A 26,874-nucleotide genomic window follows, 5' to 3' on the forward strand; every position below is an offset into this window, starting at 1 on the left:
TAATCCAACTTAATGCTTTGATTACCTGGATCTCACGTGGGCATCTGTGAATTTTATGAAGGAGTTCTTGATTAGTTTGTTGATGGGACTTATGCTTTGGATGTTTGGTTTTTGTTGTTTGAGGATAACAATTGAACATTATCCTTGCAAAGGAGAATGTTGGCATTCACCTTTTCAAGGGGAAGAAAAAGGAGAAGATATACGGCAGAAGTTAGGTAAAGTTCCATACAAATGAGAAATGTCTTATAAACAAACTATTAAACATAGGAACAGCTCAACGTTTTAGTAATGTAAGAATAAAATTGGCATGTATATTTTTCATTCCTCTAATATTTATAATACAAATCAGACAATATTGGAAAAACTCATTTTCTTCCACCGTAATGGTAACTTGTATTAAACGTAGCAGTATATTTATGATTCAGCTAAGACCATTCATATGTGAAGAAGATTAGAACTTTAAATCTGTGCTGAAATGGTCTGATTTTATATCCAGAACAGAATTCTTATAATTCTGAAGTGCTTATGAATATTATTGGTTTGGGGTCATTAATGCCTTACTGTTTTGTTGTAACAAAAAAATTATATATTATGTACATTGCAATCTAGAAATAGGCAAATAGAGATTTACAACATAGCTATGGTTAATAGCGTTCAGTGGAAGAAAAGCAGTTAATAACGTATATGCAAATTTCTTTGTGTTAATTAAATCCTATTTATGTCAGTCATTTTAGCATGCTAGACTCGTCCTTTAAAAGAAATCTTCAGATAATCACAGTTATGTGTGTACATATGTGTATTTTTATGTATGTATAGTGCAGTTATGAGGTATGCAAGTGGCCATTTTAGACAACATAAGGTTTTTTAATTTTGTCTATCTTACAAAAACTATAAATATGCAGGTGTTTTTTTTGGTTTTTTTTTTAGTCAAATCATTTAACAAAACCATTTTAGTTGTCTAAAGAAATGGTATTTACTTACCATGGGATGTTAACCTCTGGAAGAAGTGGAGTTCATTGTCTTTATCCTTATTTCATTAAGGATAGCATGTGAATCTATATATCCTATCTACTGGCTGAAACCTTTGGAGAGGACTGTTAGGATAACCTAGCCAAAAGTTCACCATCAAACAATGTTTGCTTTACAGAACTCTACTTTATCAGGCATGTAGTGATAGCAGTGGCAGTACGAAGGAGCTGTGGGTTGCCCTTCTGTTCTGCTAGGGACAATGTGTGTGATGTGGAGCATGTGCTACAGCAGGAACACTTGTGTTCTCACTGCAGAGTAGTCCTACCTGAACTTTAAGAACAAAAAGCATCTTCCAGCCGCTGATGTCAGTGTTCAAGGTTGTGCTGTGAGCCCTAAGAGGAGGAAGAATTATGGTGGCTTTCCTGAGGAAAGATTAAGAGAACCACAACCATGTCTGGCCATTACCATCTTGGCACTTCAGCACAGTTGATGGGGGAGGACGGTCACTGTTGTACTTACTTATCTCCATGTCAAAACAAAGGATCATCTCAAAGTAACAGAGCAGGTCTGTTCCATTCTATTCATTTCATAACGGTTTAGGAACTGCGGCAGGCAGAGTAGTTTTGACTAATTCCAAATAGATCAAATCAAATAAGTTTCTGTCGTCTAAATGTTAAAAGCTATTCACTTGATGGATCTGAAGTCCAAATAAAACAACCAAAGTGACCAAGTTATTTTAGTTCCATAATCTCTATTCTATTTTTAGATTAAAATGTCCTTTTTATGAATCATGAAAAACTGAATATGAATGCTTGTTATGAATCAGTTTGTGAAATATGAACTTTTTCATAGTTGAAATATGTTTAAATCAATGATTTTTGGTTGATCTGACAGCCAGATAAGCATCTGACTCAGATGAACATTTTATAACTCAATCTAAATTTATTCAATTTGCCAAAGATTTTCACAGATTGGAGCTCTTTGTTTATGGCTCTCAGGTTCTGCATAAACATATATGGGATTTAAGAAGTTACAGAGTAATTTTCCTTGAGCCTTGCATTTAAGATTCTAGTATAAAAGTTTTGATGTACTAGACCAACTACAGATTTCACAATTAAACTATAATTATTTAATACCAACTACAATTTTTTTCTTGATATTAAAAAAAAAAACTTTAGTATGTACATGTTATTGAGAGATGCAGTTAAAGTCAGTATAATCAATGTAAAAATCATATAATCATGTAAAAATGGTGAGCAGTTTGTTTCCAGTTGTACTTTAATTTCACATAATTGTTTTTTTTTTTTAAATGACTTGTGTGCCTACTGAAGTACAAAATGATCTATAAAAATGAATTTGTATTTCTCCTGAACACTCAGGATTTTTTTCCTCATGTACTTTTTGCCAGTTATTCACTTGATTGCACTATTATTCTGTGAATTCTCTAGTTGTCTCTGCTGCCTTTTGAGGTACAGATCAGGTCATTCTAGTAGCATACCTATGACTTGCTATTCTGTTCCAAGGGTAACCTGAGCACTGATGCCAACAAAATGTCATTTGTTCTTATGATGTGTAAGATATTAGGGCCTGTCTAGGAAGAACCTCAAAGCTGTACTGGCTATTTAGTATTATCCATGCAATATTCCTAAACAGACTATATGGTGAAAAACTCAAGCTGAATGATGAAAGGAGATGATGCTTTCCTCTAAAGCCTACACCTGAATGTTGATTAGCATCTTGGCCCTTTGGGCAGTAGACAATTAGGCCTTAACTTGGGCTCAAACACATTACGGAAATAACTAGCATCTTTAAAAAGCATGTTTCTTTTTTGTTTTCAGAGATTACAATGGTTGACACAGAAATGCCGTTTTGGCCCGTTAATTTTGGAATTAGCCCAGTGGATCTGTCTGCGATGGATGATCATATGCATTCCTTTGACATAAAGCCATTTACCACTGTTGATTTTTCAAGCATTTCTTCTCCACACTATGAAGATATACCTCTTGGAAGAGCTGATCAAACAAGCATTGATTATAAATATGACATCAAGCTCCAGGATTGCCAAAGTATGTTTTCTATTTTTCAGTATTTCTTTGTGCTCACATTTGCTTCATTCTCTAGAAATTGTACCACCAGCAAAAGAATTGGATGGAATCATATGCCTAAATGGAGAGATTATAAATCCAAAACCAGCAGATATCCACATTATATTCTGATAGGGCAACCTTCACTCTTCTAGAGGAGCCTCTAGTGACTGGACAGGGTGTCATATAGTAACACCCAGCATATGTAGCATATTAATTAATAATAAATTGAGCTTTTGAATTCCAAATAGGCTAAGAAGCTGATGAAATGAAAATATTGGCTGCCACTATGTTTGTAAAACTTTTATCAATGTTCCTAATGCGCACATAACCTTGAAAATTTGTGACCTAGTATTATTTATATACTATGAAAAACCAACATCTTTTCCCAGTTATGTAGACAGTACACAGAATTCTCCTTTACAGAGAGAGAAGAAAAAAAAAAAAAGTAGTCTACTCTGAAATAAATTGCTATTGCATTCCTACTCATAGTAAGAAGTCAGGTTGCTGTGCCTGGAACTTTTTTAAAGATCCACTGACTCTATTTAAATCTGACATCACTTTTGTAGGAATTTTTTGTGAAATTCTGGCATGGAGGATTATACTATTTACTTTTGGTAATAGAGAGAACCAGGTGCTGTGTAGTTCTGAGTTATTTATGAAGTGAATTAAAATACACTTGTACTGCTAATAATTAATTTCTCTTTTGCTTGATTAGAAAATCCCATACTACTTTCATAACAAGAGAGTTGATTAGCTAAATCATGAGGCATGCTAAATCCTCATGGTCTTTACTCAGCTAACTTCTTCCTTTTTTCCCCTGGTTTTGTAGAAAAGAAAACTTCCCAGTTTATGTAGTGTAGCCAAACAGAAAACAAAATGTTCACGTTATGGTAATACTGCATCTGTCATGTAGTTCCTGAAGTGTGATTTGATGTAATGTTATGGTGTCAGTTGTCACAGCTTTCTTCTTTGACCAGCAGTGATTGATTTAAATATATCATATTTGGTTGTTTGAGCTTATTCAATGTTACAAAGTGCTCTCACAATAATTAGAAATTTTGAGAAGATTAATCTCTAGAGAGCATCCTAGGAGGGAGATAAATTTCATTAAATATACAAATTATTCACTGTGTGTTTATTGCATAGGTGTTTTTCATGAGATTAGAGTGTCCAGTTCTTTACTCTGCAGTAGTTCTGAATACCTTAAAGTAACCTAATTAGATACTGAGAAAAGGAAAAAGACAATTTGAGTTTGAGGTCTTCATATGCAGATTTTACATATCTATAGAAAAATCATTCTGCACTACAAAGCTGGAAAGTGAATTTGTGATATGATTCCCATATGCCTCTTCAAGGCTTTCAGCCTACACACTACCAGTGAAATAGCTGCATACAACTTCCATTCCCTTATATCCTTTGTTTACTACCATCATTTTCTATTACAAAGCATACCTATGAATCTGGCTGTGTTTGCTGTGATTGTTTCTGATTCTTCCTTGCTTCTTCTTCTACCATATATTTAATCACACTTTTTGAATTATTCATTTAAATCTTCTCTATATACAGGTGCAATCAAAATGGAGCCTCCTTCTCCACCCTATTTTTCTGAAAAAGTGCAGTTATACAATAAACCTCATGAGGAGTCTTCCAACTCCCTTATGGCTATTGAATGTCGTGTGTGTGGGGACAAGGCCTCTGGATTTCATTACGGAGTACATGCATGTGAAGGCTGTAAGGTAAGTAGTCACAAATGTGTTTTCTCTGAAGTTTTAATACTATTTTCATTTAAATAAGTTTTAAGTCTTTTAAATTGTTTCATACACACAACATATACTATAGTAAGTAGAAGTCTTAACATGTTCGTTTTTATCACTTATGTTACTGATCTATTTGAATTTGTTTGCACTTCTACTTTTCTTAATTATGCAGTTACGTCCCTTTCTTGCTGTCTTGGAGATCACTAGATCTCCATGAATTAGAATTCGTAAAATGAAGCAAAAGCAGGCTTTTTCTGAATTTCAAACCTCAATAGTCCAAGCAATTTAAAATTCAGACTCTATTGTTCTGATTTATTAGAGTTTCTTTACCCAATTTACACATTCCAGGTGACTAAAGAAGAGTGTAATGATATTAGAGAATGTGGCTATCCACTTCAAAACACCACTGACTTCTTTTGATGGCAGTGTTTTTTAGTGTCTATAATAAATAAATGAAAATGAAAATTGATTGTCCTCAAGAATGAGAAGATAAGCACCAGAGAAAGAAATTACATTAAATTCATTGAGTTAAAAAATTTTTTAAAAATACACATTTTAAATTCAGGTTGTTGCTATTTTCAATATCTTGAGGAAAATAAGTGATAGTAAAAACCCAGTGCAGACCTGAACTAAAATTTTGAGCACTAAATTCGGAATATATATAAAGTAGTGAGTGTGTTGTTGATTGCTTACGTTACAGTGAACCATATACACATCAATCAATATTATGCTTATATTATTGTTTTTATTCTGTGAGGAAACTGTTACAATGAACAATTGAGGGCAAATTCAGGTAATCTTTATTCATCACTTATCATTGATTTCAGAAGGTACTTTTAGATTGTCAAAAGACAGAACTGTGGATTTCCATAACAATATCCGTCCTTATGAGACCTCATAAGATTTCTGTTTAATAATTATCATGAGTAATTCAAATTTATCAAAGTAATTTTTATTCAAGTTTATTCAAGTAATATCAAGTTTCTGATTTTTTTCACGTGCCAGTGTACTTTACAAACTTGTAAAATCCAAACAACAGGAACAAACTAGAAAATAAAGCCTCAAAGATAGAACCCAGAAATATATATTGCAAAACTAGGGTAGCACGTTGCCAACAAAAAGAAATAGAATAACCACTTCTCTCATGAGCTCTAAAAGGAGTCTTATTTCCTTTCCTCAGGCTGTAGTACTGTCAATTTGTGATAATAGCATCCTTTCAACCCTATTCATTCTCATTAGTTTTCATAGATTTTTATTTTTTAGACTTTTACCCATATCAAGCCTGGCTGAAAATGGCTAATAAGTTTAGAATGGGAGCATGCTGCTATGCAGATATGATCACACGACCATTGCTTTCTTCAGAAATCTGTCTAATACAAATTTAGACTCAACGTGCATGCAGAAATGTGCTTTGTATGTCTATACAGAATTGAGACAGTGATGCTAGCAGTGTTTATTCTTTTATGTGCTTTTATGTTTGTTACAGGGCTTTTTTCGAAGAACAATCAGATTAAAGCTTATTTATGACAGGTGTGATCTTAATTGTCGTATCCATAAGAAAAGCAGAAATAAATGTCAATACTGTAGATTTCAGAAATGTCTTGCAGTTGGAATGTCACATAATGGTAAGTGTACACAGCATATTATAAAACAGTAGTGTTTGTTTTCAAAAAATAACATGAAGCATGTATCTGTGTACTGAATTTGATGCTCTGTTGTTTTGAGCCTTCTGTTTCTTTATGCCAGGCAGTGTAGAAATATGTATCAGAGAGGCTGCCCATGTGTTTAGTGGACTATGTATACAATTGGAGATTAATTAACATAAAAATCAGATAGGTAAAGATTTGCACTTGTCACTCACACAATATAACCAGTGAGTTGGTTTTACTCTCTATCGTTCTTGCTCATTTCACATATTCCTAATGTAATTTTTTTTTCAGCTCATGGTCAAGCTGGTAAGACATATTCCATACCATAGCTCAGTATCTCTTTGAAAACTGGAGTTAATTGTGAAATATGGAGTAGAAAGTTTATCAAAAGTTTGTGAATATCAGCAACTTAAATTTGATGCTCAGGATGCTTATCCAGGGCAGTCAGCATTGCTGAGTTAACTTTTCCTCATATTAGAATACAACATACTTTGAACAAATGGCCCATATGCTGTACTGTGTAAAAATAAAAAAAAATTAAAAAAAACTGTCCTCCTCCTCCCTTAGGATACCCACATCTGGGCATAGATTCCAATGTGTGGTAAGTAGGAGTGTAGTGTTTCTTAGCATGCTCATTCAGCTGTTGGCCTCTCATCATATAGTGTGTATAGCTGTTATTCCTTTGTACTATGCATTGTCTGACTTCTCCATCATCCAGAGGTAAACATCCTTTCCCATCTGTGAACTGCAAGCAGCATTTCCATTTTGTATATGTTCTAGTCTTTGCTTGCAAAGCTGTATGCAATTGTGTATGGTTCTGTGATTGCCTTCTTTACAGTAGGTAAAGCATTAAGCATATCACTATGCTGCTCTCTTGTATACAATATAGAAGAAAACCTCTCTGAATTTTAAAATTAACACATCAATTCATTTGGAAATACTTACTTATGAATGTTTAGACAGAAAGATATAAATGATGAAGATTCTTTGCTGCCTTGCATTGGCGAAGTTTAGTAGAAACAGGAATTAGATGTCATAACATGGAGACTTATGTAATTCAAAGGGTAAAGAATTGCAAACATGACTGGGAAAATAATTTCTGTGGTTTTTTGTTCCTTGGGTTTTTTTTTGAACTTCCATTATTTTCACTATGAAAAAAAAAAATTACAAAAATGAGTGCACTGTCCCCAAGAGGAAGGCTTAACTGTGATTTGTGATGGTAGTACATACAGTGAATGTAAATATGGATGGGAAATGTTTTGCCAATAGAAAATATGGTTTTCCATCTCTGGGATGCAACAGTAGCTCTTAAAAATAAAACTAATTTTGAAATGCTACTGTGGGTATTTTTATAGTGATTCAAGACTGCTTTGTTATTTTTTTCAAGGTGCATGCCAGATTCTCTCATAAACTAGCAACATGGTTTCCATTTATATCAATGTGAACCATGTGCAGCCTTATCAAAAAGGGGAATGTTGAGATCATCATCTCTGGCTCAGCAATGCAAAGGCCCCAGAAAAAATTTTCACCTGCTAATTGTTCCTGGACAGCCACAGCAGGAAGAAGCATTGGCACCGGCAGAGACCATGGTTGTGAGGAGCAGGAGAGGGGAATGGCTTTGCTGTTTTTTCCCAGGGCTTGAAAGAATGCTTTCATTGACTTTTACATGAATTCACTTACCAAGGAGTTAGTAGTGCTTATATTCAAGTGTTAGCTTCTACATTTGTGTTTTTTGCCTGCTCCAGTAACATCAGATTATATGAAGCAACACCCTCCTCCTCCATCACTTATAAACAAACACATATCTAAAAAATAACTAAAACTTGCCTTTGAAGACAGAAGTCTACATAAAGAAACATGCAGAAGCACAACACTGAAAGTTGTGAATGGCACCGAGACAGATTCTAATGTTACATTTACAGCTTCAAGTTTGACAATTTGGATAGTGAAACTATCTGATTTTTAAATGCTTGGAGTCAGAATGCGGATTTCTTGTGCCTGAGGGTTCCACTCTATGGCTATCTTTGCATAGATACATTATTGCAGAATGAATAGTTAGGGCACTTAAGAAAAAAGAGGGGGGAATGCAAGAAGACACTTAGCAGCTAACAGCCACATTTTTTCATGTATAAATGCTACGTACCACTTAGCTGAAGGTTAAGAAAGACAGTAGTGTTCTCATGCTTTGGATATTGTTTTCCTTTCCTTCTCTAACCACAGTGCTGCTCTGTGTTTAACCCTCAGTTGCTCAGATTGCATTCTGAAATACCACTCAGCAGAAGTTTCGTTCCTACTTCTCATCTCAACCCAAATTCCACTGCTGTTTCCCACATTCCCTCTGTAAACCCACTGACCTCTCCTTGACTTTATCTCAGTCCCCTGAAAACAACTTCTCCAAAACAAAACTACTAGGCTAGTACCACAAAATTGAATTTTGACCCAGATTTTCCCTGCTATGATAATAAAAACTGAACAATCTACTGTAACTAGAATAGTATTTATAAAATATACTTTAAACATGAAAGAACACACTTATATTTTAAAATTATGTTTTTGCCTGTCAAATTATAAGTTAAGAATTTTTGATTCACAACTTTCAGACTTTTTGTTGCTAACAAATCATTAAATTCAAAATGCACCTTTGGATACTAGTGACCTTTTTTTTAGGAAAGTTTATGAATTTTATCACAATTTATCACATATTTTTGTGGCAGACGGACAGCATCTAAAGGTAAATCACTTCTATTATTCCATCTAAAAAAATACACGTTTAGAAAAAAATGTAGAAATGATAGATTGCTAATAAGCATACAATCCACCACCTAAAAATCTCTACATATTTTTAAAAGTTGCATAGCATACTTTATTCCAAGTTTGTTTTCCACATGCTAAACATGACAAAGTATGAAATATTCCTGAGGAATTTAATTACTGCTGAATTATTTTATGTGAAAGTCTGATATGCTGACAAGCAATAAGCTAGACCCTGAAGATGAATTAGTACGGAACGCTGTAAGAGTCTGTTACCCTTCTAGGGGAAGTAAATTCACTATTTAAAAAGACTTGATTCTATCAGTTAAATGTCAACTCTACTGATTTTAGTGGCTGTTTTGTTGAACTGATAGATAGTGCTGCTCAAGTGGGCTGTTAAACCAACAATGGATGAGATAGTCTGCCTTATAGCATTTTGATTCTCTATTTAAAAAAAAAAAAAAAGACAGTAATTTGGGTTGATTTAACATTTGACATAATAGCTTTCAATAGCATGTGTAAGCTTTGTTATATCTGAATGCAGTATTCAGACATTCAAGAATAGAAGTTAATGCTTAGAACTTAGTTTACTGTTCTGCAATATGTGCTAATTTTCTTCCAAAGCAATCCTGGCATTTTAGCAAAAGGCCTTGCAATGTAATTCAGTGGTACCTTTGGCAGTATCGTTGGCTACTTTGGGTCTCTCTCCCTGCCCATTTATACAAAAGGAATTTAAAATGCTTTTTCTTTTTATTGAGAAGAGACCAATCTGGTATTTTAGGCAAGTTGGCATCATGATGCTGTATGCCAAACCTATGTCAAATATTCCTTAAAAATACATGTCAAATTTGTATGCAGCTTTTTTCATGTATCAATTGATAGTTCTCCACTGTGTCAGTGAGATTGAACTTCAAAATAGATTGTACATGAATGTGTGAATTCTCTTTTACCAGTGAAATTTACTGGTTTTTTTTTTTACCTCCATATGTAAAGATTAGAAACATAAAAACAAAAAATTAGGTATGATTTCAACAAGAAACGGTATTGGAAAAAAACAGCATAGCAAGAAATAATAATTAGTTTTTATAGCATTTTTCATATTTAGATCTGCAAGCATTTCCTATACAAATAAGTATAATCATCACAAGGCAAATAATAAATGTTGAATTAAAGAAGACATCTGCTTAGAACTATTAAGAGTATACAAATGAATGACAAACTCCAAATTAATCTGTAAATTAACCAAAATAATTTTACATTAGAAGCTCTAGGGCTCATCACACATACTATTGAAAGGTAATTTGTTGCCCTTTGTTGGCCATAGATGAGCACATCATTCTGGAACATCTAAGTTAATCTTATTTTCTGAAAGAAAAATAAATCCAATGTAAGTTGTCATTTATTATAATTCTGTTATTGTAAGTTTTTAATGGATAATTACCAACAATTTGCTATTTAGTAATATCAACTTGCTAGCATGAATAACTGTAATTGACTTTCCAAGAAGCAGGATAGAAGTACACGCGGAATTCAGGTTATATGGTAAGGGGCATATGTAGAAAATCATAGTTAACATACTATGCTGTCATTTGATACTCAAAAGTCGTAGTAAACCTGTTTGATACTGCAGTATCTGTGCAACAGTAGATAGATACAGTTATGTGGAAAATTGCCATAAGATTTTTAAAAAAGAAACTACTGTCCACCCCCAAATTTTGAAAACATAGATACATACTTAGGGGAAAAAAAAAGTTGCTAGCCTATGTCTGAATTTCCAGCAAGATGTTACCAGTCCTTATTCTTCAAAAGAATAGAAGTATAGATCTTAATTATTCTCTAATAACAAAACAGCATCTAGTTTGAAAATCCTCGATCATTTCAATAAAATCTCTGTCTAACAGTACTATGTCAGTAATCAGTGCCACAGTTGGTGTGTACACTATGCTACATCATCAAGAATTTTCTAGGAAAGATTTAACTGTTTTAATTAAAAGAGGAGGAAAGAAAAAGGTGGGGGAGAAAAAAACCTATTGTTTTTAATGCCTTCGGGAAGTATAAAAACTATTTTAGAGCTAAGTTAATATTAAAACATAGGAAGGGGAAGCAATATACCATCTTTTTTTTTTTTTTTTAATCCCTTGGTTTATTCCCTTGTTTGTACAAAATAACTGTGGTGAAAGGGGACCTTATGCCAGGGAGATTTTAGATTCTGTGCTTGCTTCTGCAAACCCTGAATTTCCAGAACAGTTATCACACCAGAATCACGTTTTATACTATTTAGTCAAGCTCCATTTCTGTAGTATTTTAAGAGTTAGTATGCTTACAGTGTGAGTTTATAGAATTCATATCTAATGGATATGTTAAGTATGCATGATTTGTTATAGAAGTAAAGGTATTATATATAATGCTGTAAGTTTATTTCATACAAAATATCAGAACAGTCTATCATAGTTTATCATAACAAAATACTTTTCTAGCCAAAAGCACCTAGCTCCTGGTAGAATTATGAAATCTTTCAAAGGACGTTTCATTTTTTTGGGGGGGTTGTTAAGTGTTTCTTATTATGTATTAAGAAGTCCTCAAGTCATACTCCATGTATTTCAGGGAGTGATGAGCATTTTACAGACATAAGCAACTCTTGTCTCTTTTTTTTTATTAACAGTCCTTTATATGAGGCTAATATTTGCCTTGCTTCACTTTCCATATTAAAAGTTCACTGTAATAGTCCAGCAATTCTTGCTAGACTTCACTGAAGACATTATTTGGAAATGCTTCTTGAAAAGACAACTACGAGGAGCTGAATCTATTGCCAGTAAACCAATCAGAAACATCAAAGTATTGAGGCTTTTCTATTGATGAAGCTGTTGCAAAATATGCATTTGAAAAGTGGTCTAATCTGGATCATAGAATTATCTAAGTTGGAAAAGACTTCGAAAGATTATCAGTGGCTTTTTGAGCCGTTATAGTGTGTCATTTAAGCTAATAAGAAGTTCATTGTTTTTCTGTAAATGGTTTACTGTTAGCATCGAGGTGGACTGGCAGTGATGTCTCACTGAAGACTATTGTAAGTAGCTGATTAAGAGCGCTCAGTATTCCTTAAAGGAGAGGAAAAAAGTGCAATTGTAGATATGATCTAAAACAAATATCAGTTGGCGATCATTCAGAATTTCCCTCATAAAAAGCTGTAAGCAACAGATATTTAGAGGAAAAAAATAAATCTGTTAATCACTGTTAATTTGTTCCTACTGGGCTAAGTTTTGATTCGGACTGATTTTCATTCTCATAAGTAAGCAATAAGAATACCCCAAAAAAAAGGAAACATATAGCTTGCATCACTCAGAGACCAAGTTTACTGGAAGAGAAAGTAGAGTAGTAAGAAACAAACTGAAAAAACCACTGATATAAAAGAACTGATCAATAAATACAGCAAATGCAATTTTTAAAATATGATTATTTATTCTTGAAAAAAAGTGTCCTTTTTTTCATCAACACACTGCAAGCATCCTGCAAGCAGGAAAGTAGCTGACAATTTCCAAAATAAACATCCCTAGGGTAATCGTGTGTGTGACCTTAGGAACAATTTGTTCTTATCTAGGGAAGGCATAAACCATTGAAAAAATATTAATAATATTTCTCTTTCCTCCTGCAGCTAAAAATGCAAACCTTTATTTCTTCCTTCTGTTTTTTTTTATTTTGTTGTTGTTTTGATGCTTTGTTTCTTTTTTTTTTTTTTTTTTTTTTTTTACTGTAAAATAAGTCCTGTTTACTGAAATACCATATGATAAATCAGTCTTAATTTGATGGTTCATTTGAAGTATTTTCTAAGCCCATCTCTGTAAGTATAAACAGTGACTTGGCTATTAAGTATATAGAGGTAAAACTGAGAAGTTTACAGCCAACCCTACAGATATGTAGAGGAACTGAGATCATATGACTAGGTGGAACCCTTTGCTGTTCTTACAGTATAACAATCACATACAGTTGTGATGAAGAACTCAGGCTTTTCGTAGTTCTTATTCCCTGTACTTATTTCTTTCTCATTCTTTAACTGTTTGGTAATATTTTAAATCACTTGATACATTAAGGTCTGTTGAACTATTTAGGAATTCATTCCTGCAAGGCATGTGAGTGTTTTGTTTCCAAATGACGAAGCTTAGATCCATGTGGTGATTTGCCCAAAACAATCCAAAGCTGAACAGTGGTTCCTACCCTAAGTAAACTGAATTTTAGTATCTTAAAGACTCCTTATATTTGATTTAGGTTGTAGGTGGATTCAGTGGTTTTCACTAACTCAGGCTGTTGGATGAACTGACAATAGTTCTTGTGTTTCAGAGCATGATATTGTAATAGAACTATTTAGGCATATATGTTATTTTCTTTTTGAGATTGGTTTGTTTACCTATCTTTGAAGCACTTTAGTAGTTTGCCTATATTATTGGAGAGAAATGTCTTCCTCTTTTTTGTCTGTCTACTGTTTTAAGAAAAAAATTGAATAATAATATAATAAAAGGTGACAGAAAAATAAAAATATCATTTGTGGGTGCAGCTGTAACTATGGTAATTACTTGTCATCTTCTTCAGCCATCAGGTTTGGGCGAATGCCACAAGCGGAGAAGGAGAAGCTCTTGGCAGAGATTTCCAGCGACATCGACCAGTTAAATCCTGAATCTGCTGATCTGCGAGCGCTTGCCAAGCATTTGTATGACTCATACATAAAGTCCTTCCCTCTGACCAAAGCCAAGGCAAGGGCGATCTTGACAGGAAAGACGACAGACAAATCAGTTAGTTCCCTCTGTTTTCTTTTTTTTTTTTCTTTTGAGTAAATGATTTACCACATTTGACAACACATCTTTAAAAAGAAAAAAAAAGAAAGAAAAAAAAAACTTTGCTGTTGGCAGTTGCATGTTTCAAGCTGTGTCTGAAACACAGGAAATGTTTTTAGATAGGATAAGTAAACATCATTTGAAAAAACTCCAAGTCCACCTAATAAAATACTTGAAACCGGTACAAGAATTTGAAGGTCATCTTAACCTTTTTGTATTCTCTGATCCATTCTTCCCGTTTTTCTTCTCCTTTACCAGAGGTTATCTTCCACACTATCTGTTTTAAGTGGCTATCTAGCTGTCAGCAATTGGTTGCTATACTATTCAGGCATCCATATTGTAGCATGTTATCATAGAATATTATCGCTGCTGGCAATATTCTTTCTCATAAGTGTCAAATGATTCACAATGCGAATAGCATCACAGGCTTTAAGTATGATGTTTATTCTTATGATGCTCTGATGACTTCCTGCATTTAACTAGTATTCTATGCTGGTACAAATTGAATTTTAGGAGAATGCACAAGAAAATCATTGACGTAGAGATAATTTATGGGTTCCTTTGGTAACTTCACTGTCAGTACTTAACAGCCTTCTGTCAGTGGGAAGAAGGATGAATAAGATCTGATTATTGTGGTAGATTTTTTTTTTTTCTTTTTAATTTTATCACTATTGTGGTAACTAAAGATCAAAATAACATTTCCCAAACTAGTAATTCTTAGTTTGATGTATTTTCTAAAATGATTAGCAGAAATTTTATTGCCAGGGTTTCAACAGACTCTATTTAATTTTCTTCATAAATATCAAAGGTAGGAAAAAGTATTTCATTTTGTCCTTTTAAGGACTTCTGTAATCATAATTTGAATGTAGTTTCCAGTTTGGTTGCAGCAAAAAAAAAAAAAAAACTCCACGTTAGCTGTGGCAGACGTTTTCAGTTTGAGTAACTGATCATTCTGGAGTAGATGAAGTTTGAACTATAGTCATTTATTTATCCTGCGGAAAGCTGATACACTAAGTCTACTTGATGGTCATTGTTTTTTCAGAGTCTTTCCACTACTTCCCTCTCTCTATCAGAAACATAGATTACTGGGAAAGAATTAACATAGCAGTTTAATTTACTTTATTTGCATTCTCTATAAGTATTTTTTTGGAATGGGAAACATACTGCAAGTGGTGCACATAATTGTATATCTTGTTTATTGCCCTTCATCCTGCTTCTTTCTGTACTGTACACTTGTACTACTCCTTGTTCTTCATAAGCTTCATATTATGCCATAGTGATTATGTGCGCGATTGGCAGACGAAAAAGGAGAAAAGAAAGATGAGCTACAGATGGGCATTCATCAGGCACAAGAAATCCCTCTGCTAAGTGGGTATCATGGCAAAAAGACAAGCCAGCATAATGTTTGAGCAGAAAGCATTGAAATATCCCTCAGAAGATTGTTTATCTATTTTTAAAATATAAGAGGAGAAATCATATTGGATGGAAGTTGCAGGAGTATTTTTTTTCAGAAGCAGTATCTCTGTACTAAGAGGTTCTGTTTCTTATTGTAGTCAATTCTTTAAATTTGGAAACAAAGAAAACAACCTCATTGCTTTTTCCTTGTCCTACAATTACCACCACATGTATTAACAGTAGATAAGAATATTTTCCAAATTTTTAGGGTAAGGTAGCCAGTAACAACCAATTCATAGTATTGGCATTCAAATTATTAGATTTCAGGGTTAATGCTAACCTATGCTAGGTTAATATTAAGTGACATTTCTTATGTTGTCTTAAAATTAGACTATTAGACTGCTTCAGTTGAAAATGATCAGATATGCTATGTCAAAGTGTTGTAATTAAAACAGTGGAGTAAGTAATTCATGGGATATACAGTGCTTGCTCATTTGATAAAAATTTATAGTCATAAGGCACATCTCAATCTGTATTAATTTACTTTTTTAGCAGTTTTGAACTCTTGATTTCCATCTTCTAATGTCAGTAGGATGGTAGTATGAAGCAGTCATTCTGAACGTACATTTCATGTACATGCTCAGAATAGATTATTTTTTTCTTGTACTTAACACTGCCACTTAGGATTTTCTAGAAAGAATAGGAAGGAATGACCTACCAGTAATAATATGCACATTTTAAGTCTTCCCTCTGTCTTGTTATTCCACTGTTTCACATATACACATGTATGCATGTATATATACACTTGTATATAGAATATTTTTTCTGCTACCAAAACAGCTCTGCAACTTGAAAAATACCTTATTCTGCTGGTTTTTCTCAATGCTGTGTGTTTATTTTTTCAGTTTTGCACCCAAATCCTAGTACAAGTGGGGAAAAAAGCCTCTGTAGTTGACTGAAACTCATGGTCTAGAACTATAGTTGCTTGTTGTTACCGTGAAAGTGACCAGTTTCATTGGTCATGTAAGGAGCAGAAAATTGAGTTAATCTTGTTGCATGGATAATGTTATTTCAGTTCACACCTAGACCCTTTGTTTTCCAAGCAGCTGTATCAGTTAAAAGACAAAACTGTGACATCTATCACCCCTCCCTCTCTTCCTAGAGAAAGTGTGTTGGAGTTCTGTGTTCAAATGACTGACCACTTTCACAGTTTCCATCTACAGAACTGTGGGAGTAGTAAACTCTAGCTGTGGTGGGCAGTAGTAAGCATCTTTGGGCAGTATCATGTACAGTCAGCACACTCAAAAGTGAGTAGCTATTTGCAGTTATAAAAATTCCATAACAATTTAGCTAGCCCTGAATAGACTTCAAAACTGATTTAATAAATTTGAAATAGAATCAGTTAATGGAAACTCCTACAGTTCTGAGAGGATACTGCTGACTTTGTATAGAATGGTGTGGGTTATTTTTTAAATCTCTTCTGCAGCTTGAAGTGAATATAGAAAAAGAATGAACGCCCACATGAATAAGGCAATAAAATCAGTGATGATGAAGGATCTTAAATCAAAAAAACAAATCTCTAGTCCAGTTTTGTAATTCCTTGTATTTTAATTGATCAGGCATGTTAACAAAGCTGTTAATATCAGACGTTTGTTCAGTGCAGCATGAACCATTTAATCATTTGGCCTTTACAGAAATATTCTTCAGGTAAATTGAAGAAATCCTCAATTAACCACTTATTTAAAATCAGAGGATACATCTATATTCTGAAACAGACTGCTTCCAGTCTAACAAAAGTTTTCTTGGCATTACTTTTTCTAATCTGTTTTCAAAATTGATTTATTCCAAATGAATTTATTTCCCAGTCAGACTCATTCTTGTGTTCTGAATTGTGCTGTTGCAGTTTGTGTCATGTTATTTGTGTTTTCTTCCCCCACGGACAATTATTTTTAAGCTTAGATACATCCTAACCTTGTGATTTTTAAAGTAGTTAACAGCAAAAGGTTATTATCAGATAATTAATGCCATTAGTTCCATATTGCTTCAAGTTTTATCCTTCTATAACCGTAAAAGAATGTAACAGCATATGAAGTATTAAAAATGGGAACATAGTATCTCTCCACAAAAATAAACTGTATCATCAGAAGTGCAGACATTTTGCTGAATACTTACTAGTTACATTTGGTATAAACCAGTAAAATGCAGGTAAGAGGAGTAACATTTTCATTTTGTGTGAATGGGTATTTGGAGCTTTGAATTATAGAACTTCTGTTAAATGGGAGGAAAAAAAAAAAAAAAAAACAGGACAAAAAATCATGAATATTGTAAATGTTCTTAGCTCCCACTCCTCCAGATAAGAAAAGTATCTCCCAAAGTCCTATTTTTATCGTGTTGATTTACAGAACATAAGAAATCCATAACACAATCCTTTGTGTATGTCATTTTAACATTATGAGAATATTTGCTTCAATAGGATTATAAAGATTTAACCCAAAAGTGACTACCCTTGATGCACTGCCCAGGTATTTCTAAGTGTTTTCTGATAAGTTATACCTCAGTACGTTACTCCAATTTCTCAAGAGCCAAATGTTCATAGAAAAGACATGAAAGTAACCTGTGTTCTCCTTTCATTTTTAGCCATTTGTTATTTATGACATGAACTCTTTAAGGATGGGAGAAGATCAGATCAAATGTAAGCATGCATCACCACTGCAGGAACAGAACAAAGAAGTAGCAATTCGTATTTTCCAGCGATGTCAGTTTCGCTCTGTGGAAGCAGTGCAGGAGATTACAGAGTTTGCAAAGAACATTCCAGGTTTTGTGAATCTTGACCTGAATGATCAGGTAACTCTCCTGAAATATGGTGTCCACGAGATCATATACACTCTCCTGGCTTCTCTGATGAATAAAGATGGAGTTCTTATATCTGATGGACAAGGATTCATGACACGGGAGTTTCTGAAGAGCCTGAGAAAACCTTTTTGTGACTTTATGGAGCCCAAGTTTGAGTTTGCTGTGAAGTTCAATGCACTGGAATTAGATGACAGCGACCTGGCAATATTTATAGCTGTCATTATACTAAGTGGAGGTAAGAGCTATCTTTTATTTATATTATGTAATAGAATCGGCACTTTTAATTCTGTCCAAACAGGAAAGTGCTCAGCAGTAAGAGATGGGAGTTTATTTGCAGGTAGTTTTTGAGTAGCTTTCAGCTTTCTTGGTAGTATTTGCCACTTTTTCAGTTTCATGCAGAAACTGAAAATGTAAATGACCTGATATTAGTGATGGATCTGGAAACGTCTCCTGAATCAGTAGGTAATGTAATTATATAAATCATGGCCATCTTTTGGGAAAAAAAAAAGAGTACAAGTGGAATTTCACTGGCAAAACCTTCTGACAATTCAACTTCTGTATGAGGATTTTTTAAACCTGCAGTCAAGTGTGTCTTACTAATTGAACAAATAACTTTGACTCCATAAAATTTTCAAAATATATGTGTCATTTGGCTGACAGGATGGGTTTATATTGGTTTTGGGTTTTTAATTCACACCAGGTTTTGTCCACCAGCAGGTTTATTAGGAAAGTGTTCTGCAAATGCCTGAGAAAAACAGATATTTGTGTGTTTGCTCTCTTCATTTTTTTCAAAGCTGCTCTGTTAGTGTTAGACTTTGAGCAAATCTGAATCTGAGAGCCCAGGTATTGTGCTACATTCATTCTAACACTTAATTATAAAGACACTGGATTTTCAGCTTGTATTGGAGGCAGTCTACTGAAGATTTTAGTTATTACATTTTGCAAATTAACAACCCAAATGTAGTTCACTTAGAATCCTTTCTACCAATATGATATGATCTGATATCTTATATCAGATATACATTTCAGATCAGATTGTGGTTCTTTTGCTTTAGCCAATGCTATCAACTTAGTGATGTTGCACAAAGAAAATATAACCAACTGATCTGTGTATATTTTGGCTTAGATCGCTGGTGCAGATATCAATATGAGGAATGTGCTGAATGTTCTGAATTCAGATCCTCCACAGAGCAATGCAGAGTATTATTGAATTATGTTTAAGCAATCAAACACAACGACCACATGCCATTGTTTTAAAATCAAACATTCTGTTGATAGTGCATTGCTTGCTTTGCATAGCTTCTTATACATTTAAATTCACATAAAATCTCTTTTGCTGTTTTGTTTCAGTCAATAAAAACGTGATATTGTAATATGCTTTATTAGATAACTAAAGCCATGTCAAATAAGTACAGTTCCCAGAAGATGTTTTCTTGAGCAAACCTTTGAACACAGTGATCCCTGATGACTCTGAATTAATTCAGTACAGAAAAATATGTTACTAGTATATTTTTGGTTGAATTTAATGGGGGAGAAGAAATTAAACTAGCCTATTAGGGCACAACACAAAGCATGTCAGTATTTCGCATTTTCTAATACAGTGAAATTTAACAGATGAAAAACAGGCATCTCAAAATGCACTCCTGATTGGAAAAAGGGAACTTGCAATCTGTGAAACTAGGTCTGCTATACTTCAGTGATGTTTGGTTTGCATTAGAGGAAACATGTATGATGTAACTAATAATATGTTTTAGATCTCAGGAGAACAATGATCCACAGAAAAACAATAATTGAGTGCTCTGAACCAGATTTCTCAACAAGTCTTTGTTATTTTAAGACTAATTTGAAAACAGAGATCCATAAAGAACTACCTGAATTTTATTGTTTAGCACTTAAATCCAGTCCCTAAATGTGAATTTGTTCTCTTTAGAAAAATACATTGATTTTATAAAAGATTTCTCACTATCTTTGTTCAGAACTTTTCTTTTTGAAAAAGGATTATAATTATTTATGCAAACTGAGATTATATTTTGAAAATGATTAAGATTTGCCAGCAGTTAGAGAATGGCTTTATATTGTAGTTTTGAATTAGATACTACATACATTGAACTGTATGTATTCTGTGATATAGAACAGAAAACCTATTTCTCAGATGTCTTAGATGCCCTTGATTCTGTAAGATCTTCTGTAAGAACTTTATGATTATCAACCAGAACCATTTCATTGAGAATAGGATCTCAAAACCAGTACCTCAAAGACTTCAGTAGCTCCGGAATACTGTGATGTTTCAGTTACTTCACACAATCCAGTGTATAGGTGTTGTACAAAGATGTCCTAAAAAATTTGTGAGACAAAAAATGATCTTAGCTGAATCCTCTCAGTAAATTTGTTGTAGCAAACTAATGCTAGTGCTGCTGTCTACCTGAGTGCTATCTCCAATGCAACTCTAAAGAAAAGAGGGAAGAGAAAGATCATTCCAGCTGGAAAATCACACATAAAAAGGTTTGCCACAAATCGTATAAAACCATTCAACCTTTTGATATCAAAATAGTTGACTCTGCATTATGGATGACAGTAACAAGAAACTGACAAATTAGCTGTAATAGCAACAAAATGAAAGTACTCCCACAGTCATTTTATTGTTTCTGAGGTGCTCAGTGCAGCCACACTTTGTCTCAGTGATTCCAGATGTTACTGTGAGCTCATTATTATGAAGCTGAAAATTGTTCTTAATGTCTGCATATTTTGCTTTAAAATATTGCTGTACATGGCAAACAAATGCTAGTATTCTGAATTGAATACTGATGAAACAGAGATACTCTGAGTTGTAAGATGTTACCTTGTTCTTATGAAGGAAATACTTTATGCCACTAACAACAATTCTAAAATTTCATTACAGTGGTTTTTTACTTACAGTAACTTTGAAAAATATATTTATGTAAAGAGTAAAGTCTCTTTTCTTCAAGGCGACGTTCTTCCTCCCCATTGCATAACTCTGTGCCAGTGAGGCATTTCCTCAGTGAGTTCTGAGTGCCTTGGTGAATATGTTAAAGCATCTTAAAAAGTACTGTGTGTTAGAGAGCTCAAAATGAATTATAGCATAATAAGAAGGTTTAAGAAGTTGAATATCTGTTAATATCTGTTTGGTAATAGTCCAAGGCTTCTTGGATTTAATCCATGTTTATCAACAGGGAAAACTGATTCAAAGCACTTGTTGTCAAATAAAGAAAAAGCTCAAAAGGTAATTTCATAGCATGTTTATGTATTATGGATGGGCCTAACCTCCTGTGAATTATTCTACGCAGTGTTTAGGATGTAGTGGTGGCAGAGAGTTGTGGTAGGGCACATCTGTAAAGAGGCAGACACTATTAGTCAACTCACAGGATAATAGTTGAATTCAGAAAGGTTGCTACGTTCACTTTTATTGGTCTCTGAGCATTTTTCTTTACATACTTGAGCTGTGAATAACAGCTGCTTGTTTAACCACTGTATTCAATAATTTTCCTACAAGCTGAGTTAAAAAATAAAAGAAATTGAAGATTTTTCACAGAATAGTACCAAGAAATAGTCCATATTTGACTCCTACGTAGATCCTGCTTAGCACACCTGTTAAAATAAAAAAAAACTGCTTCCTAATCAAACCAAAAACTGCAGATAATCACTCTGTGCTTTGAACCAAAATTCTGGTTACTCCGATATATGTGACAGTCTCAGAAGAAAAACTGAATCTGCTGAATCATATGTGCCTCAGCAAAAGCAGTAGTAGTTATACAGTCAAATATCTTTGCCTGCTTTATCATGTTAAGTTTTGAGAATGTATATTTAGGTGCAAAATACACTTTGTCAAAGACAGTAAGATATGAAGGTATGGACAAAAGCATACAGATTGAATTTTCTAATGTGAGGAGTAGAAAAGTTGCTGTTAACGTTAGGAACATGAAAGAAGCATGTATAAGAAATAAACTTTTTCCCTGAGATAGGTTAGGGCGCAAGTTTACACAAAGTCACACTGCTGAAACAAAACTAAAGGATTATCAGTCTTCCCCAGCCAGCGTGAACGTTTTTCTGAGTTTTAAAGTTTCCCACAGAATTTTCACATGAAACATCAACATGACAATGAATTAAAACCTAACAAAAAACTGGATAAAGAAAAGTAATAAAAAGAAATGAGGCATACTCTGAATGGATTAAAGATAGCTAGCAAGTAGCAGACAGTGAAAATGCTCTAAACTTTAATAAACAATCTTTTTTATCAAATAGGCATAAAAGTAGTTTCCAGTTTGCTATCCTCTCTCACTTTAATCATTTCAAGTCCTTATAATTTGGCATTCTTTAACTTAATTTCATTTGATCATAAGAATGTCCTGCTACAACTCACTTGTCTTTGTCTCCACATCCCTCATCGATTCACTTTGCAGTCTTTTCTGTGAGCTTTCATACAGCATATTAGATTCTGTCATGGCCTCTCCAAAGGCCTCCACCACCCTGTCTCATCTAGTTTCTTCCCATTTCTGTTTCTGTCTACTTCAATCTAATTTTTTCAGGGCTCACTCTTAATCATTTCCTTTGTATTTTTTTCCACAAGCCACATGTACCTGTAGTTTCTTACATTTGTGTTGTCTCTCCTGCATAAAATACATGTTTCTTAATGTAAGCCAGTGATTCTAGAATGAGTAAAAGCATCTGAAAAACTTGAAGTATTTGATAACATCTTGAAATGAAGCCTTTTGCCTCTTAGTTCCTTTCTTTTTCATATTTATATATGTATTTTGGAACAGAAACAGCATTTTCCTCTGTAAGAAATTTGTACTGAGAAAGTATGGCAAACTGTCAACACCCAAAAATAACGTCCATATCCTAAAGTTCTCATTCATGAAAAAAATCTCACTTGTCTTCAATGGAAATTTTCCTTTCTACTGAATCGGTCTATTTAAAAATAACTTCTTACAATCTCCTAAGCTTTTGTCATAGTCATCTTTTCTGACCATGGTTCAATTCAGTTATTACAAAACCATTTGTCTGTTTGTCTGTTTGTTTGTTTGTTTGCTTGTTTTCAAAAGAACTTAAGGAAATTAGGTACTTAAATCTCACTGATCTCCAGTTTACCAGGGACACATTTTTAAGTTCCAGTCTCAGCACTGATCTCCTGTGTTCCCCTCCTGGACTCTGAAATTTGCACTAGGGAGCATGGTGTTTGAAGTGAATTTCACTTCTGAAATACTCACTCTAAAAATTCCCACTGCAAAAGAAGCAGGGGGCAAAAAGATTAATCTCAGAGGAAATTGAGGCCACAGTATTTGTGCTTCTTGATTTTTGTATCGCTAAACACTGAGTCATACTCAGCCAGTTCAGAGTTGATCTGCAAGATATAAGTAAAATATAAAGCTATTGCAACTCAAAGCTAAAATTATCAAACAGCTTTGAACTATTCCAAGCTTGGAATTTTCTGAAAGATCCGAAGAAAGCAACTAGTTTTTGTTGTGTGGTTTTTTTGTTTGTTTGTTTGTTTTGTTTTGTTTTGTTTTTTTTGCAGTGCTTGCAATCTAAAAAATAAATATCTGTAATTCATATATAAAAAAAAATCTCTTAAGTATTTTTTAAAAATGCCTTATTGATTTCATTTATCAGTATTGCCAGAACTGGAGATGGTTTCCTGCTTGCTGATATTTCCAACAAAAATGCTTTTATGATTCTGTGGTTCTGTATTTACTGACAAATTTTCTGAACCCTATTTTAAGGTGTTACCAGTTGAATGGTATAAATAAGTGATCTCTGGAAGACAAAAACAGCTTATTAGCATGAAGTTCCAGAGGGGAAGATTCCAGACACTTAAAACAGAAGGCTATTGCATCATAAAACCACAGTCAAATAAATATCAAACTTGCTATTATTCCTACTTCTGAAATACTATTCCCAAACCTCGCTTTTTTTTTTGAGAGTTAGCTGCATGTTCCTAATCAGTGCCGTATTCATGGCTTTTTTATATTCGTTTGTTTCCATGCCAGCTCTGCCTTTTAGTTTACACTGCATTTTTTTTCTGATTTAAGAAACATCCCAAATTATTTTCAAAGATGTTTTTCCCCAGTCTTTTTTATATATATATATATATATATATATATATATATATATATATACACAACACAACTGCAGTTAGACAGTAGAATTGCATACACAAAAAGGTTACTAAGATCATATCTGAGAATTTCAAAATATAGATCAAACTCTTGCCCATTCTGAAAGGGAAATATTTCCTTTGGAAAAGTAAGTCAAGGCTAGCTATAGCCATTACTTGTTTTTGATCAATCTGAAATTAATTCCATGGCTACAAAGAAAATGTTATTGAAATTATTGACTTCTTTTTTTGCAGAGTATTCTGATAATTGGGATGTTTACCCAGTAGATGTGAGGATTACCATATGTGCGGATTTAATTATGTTAAGCAACTTAATTTGCTTTCATGGCTGTAGAATTAAATACTTTATTACTCCAAGTTAGGGGAAAAAAAAAAAGAAAAGGGATTATGTTAAATAATGGCAACTTCTTAAAGATGGTTGGAGGGAGGCAGACAGAAATAAGAGAACAATTGTCATTATGCAAGATAATAATGATGACCAATGAGGAAAGATTTACTTCTTTTTTAAATAATACGATATACCAAAAATAATCCTGGAGTCTTGCAGCTGTTGCAGGCATGTAGCTGATTTTTGTTGTAAACATCCATACCAGGTTCCTCCTTATGGAGGATAAGTCTCTGTTGGCTGGAGCCCAGAAAAGGTATTTTCTCTGCAAGCCACATCTATCAGTTCTTACTGCTATAAGTATATGTGGCTAAGCTCATGCTAAAAGCTATCATGAGATTTCTTAACAGCAAGTGGAACTCAGATGTGGAGAAGAACTGAGCCTGAATTTTTTAGATCTCTCAGATTAGTGTGACTAGATCAGTCTTGTTCTGTACTCTGTCATGGACAATGTCTCTCTCAGTAGCTGAATTTATTTCTTTTTTTATTTGATAGTTTAGCGTGCATCTTCACAGGAAATATTTTTAATGGTAGTAATTGCATGCAAATTCACTGAGTATATGTTGATTTTCCTAAGCTGGATTACTTGGTACAGGCTTTTTATCTTCCAATTCATGGTTTGTTTCCAAGATTACTTGGAAAATGCATTGCATTACTGTATAAGCCTGTCTTATATGCTTGAGCTGTTTCTAAGGCTAATTCTAAAACTTCTTGTAGCAGATTCTAGTAAAATCTTAAAATAAGTACATTAAAAGTTTGTCAAGTTGTCAGTAAGTGCCATATGTAAATACTTAATTTAGACTAAGAAATTACTACATTAGATTGTTGTTTCCATTTTCTTCATAAAAATAAAAACCCTCTCCCTCCTTTTTTTCCTAGACCGTCCAGGTTTGTTAAATGTGAAGCCCATTGAAGATATACAAGATAATCTGTTGCAAGCTTTGGAGCTCCAGCTAAAGCTGAATCATCCAGAATCATCACAACTGTTTGCAAAATTGCTTCAGAAAATGACGGACCTCAGGCAAATTGTAACGGAACATGTGCAGCTGTTGCAAATAATAAAGAAAACGGAAACAGATATGAGTCTTCATCCACTCCTACAAGAAATCTACAAAGACTTGTATTAATGGCGATAGTAGTTCTTATCCTCTGACATAATGTATGTTCTTCAGATTGCACTATTTCTTTGAGAGAAAACTTTGCATACTTAAGAAATTACTGTGAAACAGCATTTAAAGAAGAGAGAGCTTAGTATAGTAGATCTATTTTATGCATATTGTTTATAAAGACACATTTACAATTTACTTTTAATATTAAAAATATCTATATCATGAAATTGTTGGCAGTATTTTCAGAATTAATTTTTTAAACTGTCTTTTTCTTAAAATTGCTTGACAAGTATGATTGATGCTTGCTTCACTGAGGTTGGTTAAGCATGCAGTTAAATTTTCAACTTAAAAATAAAAATCTTTCTCCTTAAACATTTCTAGGGAAACATTTTAAGTATTATGTTTGATTCTGTGTTCCCAAGGCAGCAGCAAAGTAACAATGAAGTTGAATCATGGATTAGCGTAACTTCACACAAGAACTCAGAAGGTAAAATTAGACATGTCAGGTCTAGTAGTTGTTCCTACCATAATATATTTTTACACTGATAGAGTTCTGTAACGAGGACTTTGTATAAGTATGAATTAGGGCCATCATTTATGGACAAACTAAAAAACTTGATTCCATTTCAAGCATTAATTGAGGAATATGCATTGTTCATCACTCTTAGGAAGCAGATTTATCGGTTGCTCTGCTCAGAGAGTTCCAAGACACGTGGTGAAGCAGTCTGTGTGGAGATGCAGTGCAGCTGCCTCTCTGCCATGATCTGCAATGCACATGGCACACCAGACACCAGATAGTGCTAATGCAGCCTTCAGCTACTCTGGGAAGTCTGTTGGTGGAATCGGTTCACATAATACCAAAGTTATTTGATGAACTCCCATTGAAAATATACTCAGTCAGAATGCTGTGAAAAATTGGAATAGGATGACTCCTCTTAAATATAAGCAAGATTTGAATTCATT

General features: G+C 33.7%; 1 protein-coding gene across 4 annotated transcripts in view; it reads left to right on the plus strand.

Annotated features, from left to right (window-relative positions):
* Positions 1-26,398, plus strand: part of PPARG (peroxisome proliferator activated receptor gamma) — a 54,123-nt gene extending 27,725 nt beyond the window's left edge. For 2 of the 4 annotated variants that reach the window (XM_031609044.2, XM_090148100.1), the window contains exons 2-8: positions 2,808-3,035; positions 4,623-4,792; positions 6,300-6,438; positions 13,795-13,994; positions 18,069-18,519; positions 25,682-25,961; positions 26,293-26,376. In XM_031609044.2, the coding sequence (XP_031464904.1) occupies positions 2,816-3,035; positions 4,623-4,792; positions 6,300-6,438; positions 13,795-13,994; positions 18,069-18,519; positions 25,682-25,929 (1,428 nt within the window). In that variant the 5' untranslated portion in view covers positions 2,808-2,815 and the 3' untranslated portion in view covers positions 25,930-25,961; positions 26,293-26,376. Of the gene's footprint in view, positions 1-1,283; positions 1,535-2,807; positions 3,036-4,622; positions 4,793-6,299; positions 6,439-13,794; positions 13,995-18,068; positions 18,520-25,681; positions 25,962-26,292 lie in introns of all 4 variants that reach the window. The other 2 variants (XM_031609023.2, XM_090148099.1) reach the window with 2 other exon arrangements.
* The last annotated feature ends 476 nt before the right edge of the window (positions 26,399-26,874 follow it).

Source organism: Phasianus colchicus, chromosome 11 (assembly GCF_987193195.1).
Source record: "Phasianus colchicus chromosome 11, bPhaCol1.hap1.1, whole genome shotgun sequence".
NCBI lineage: Eukaryota > Metazoa > Chordata > Aves > Galliformes > Phasianidae > Phasianus > Phasianus colchicus.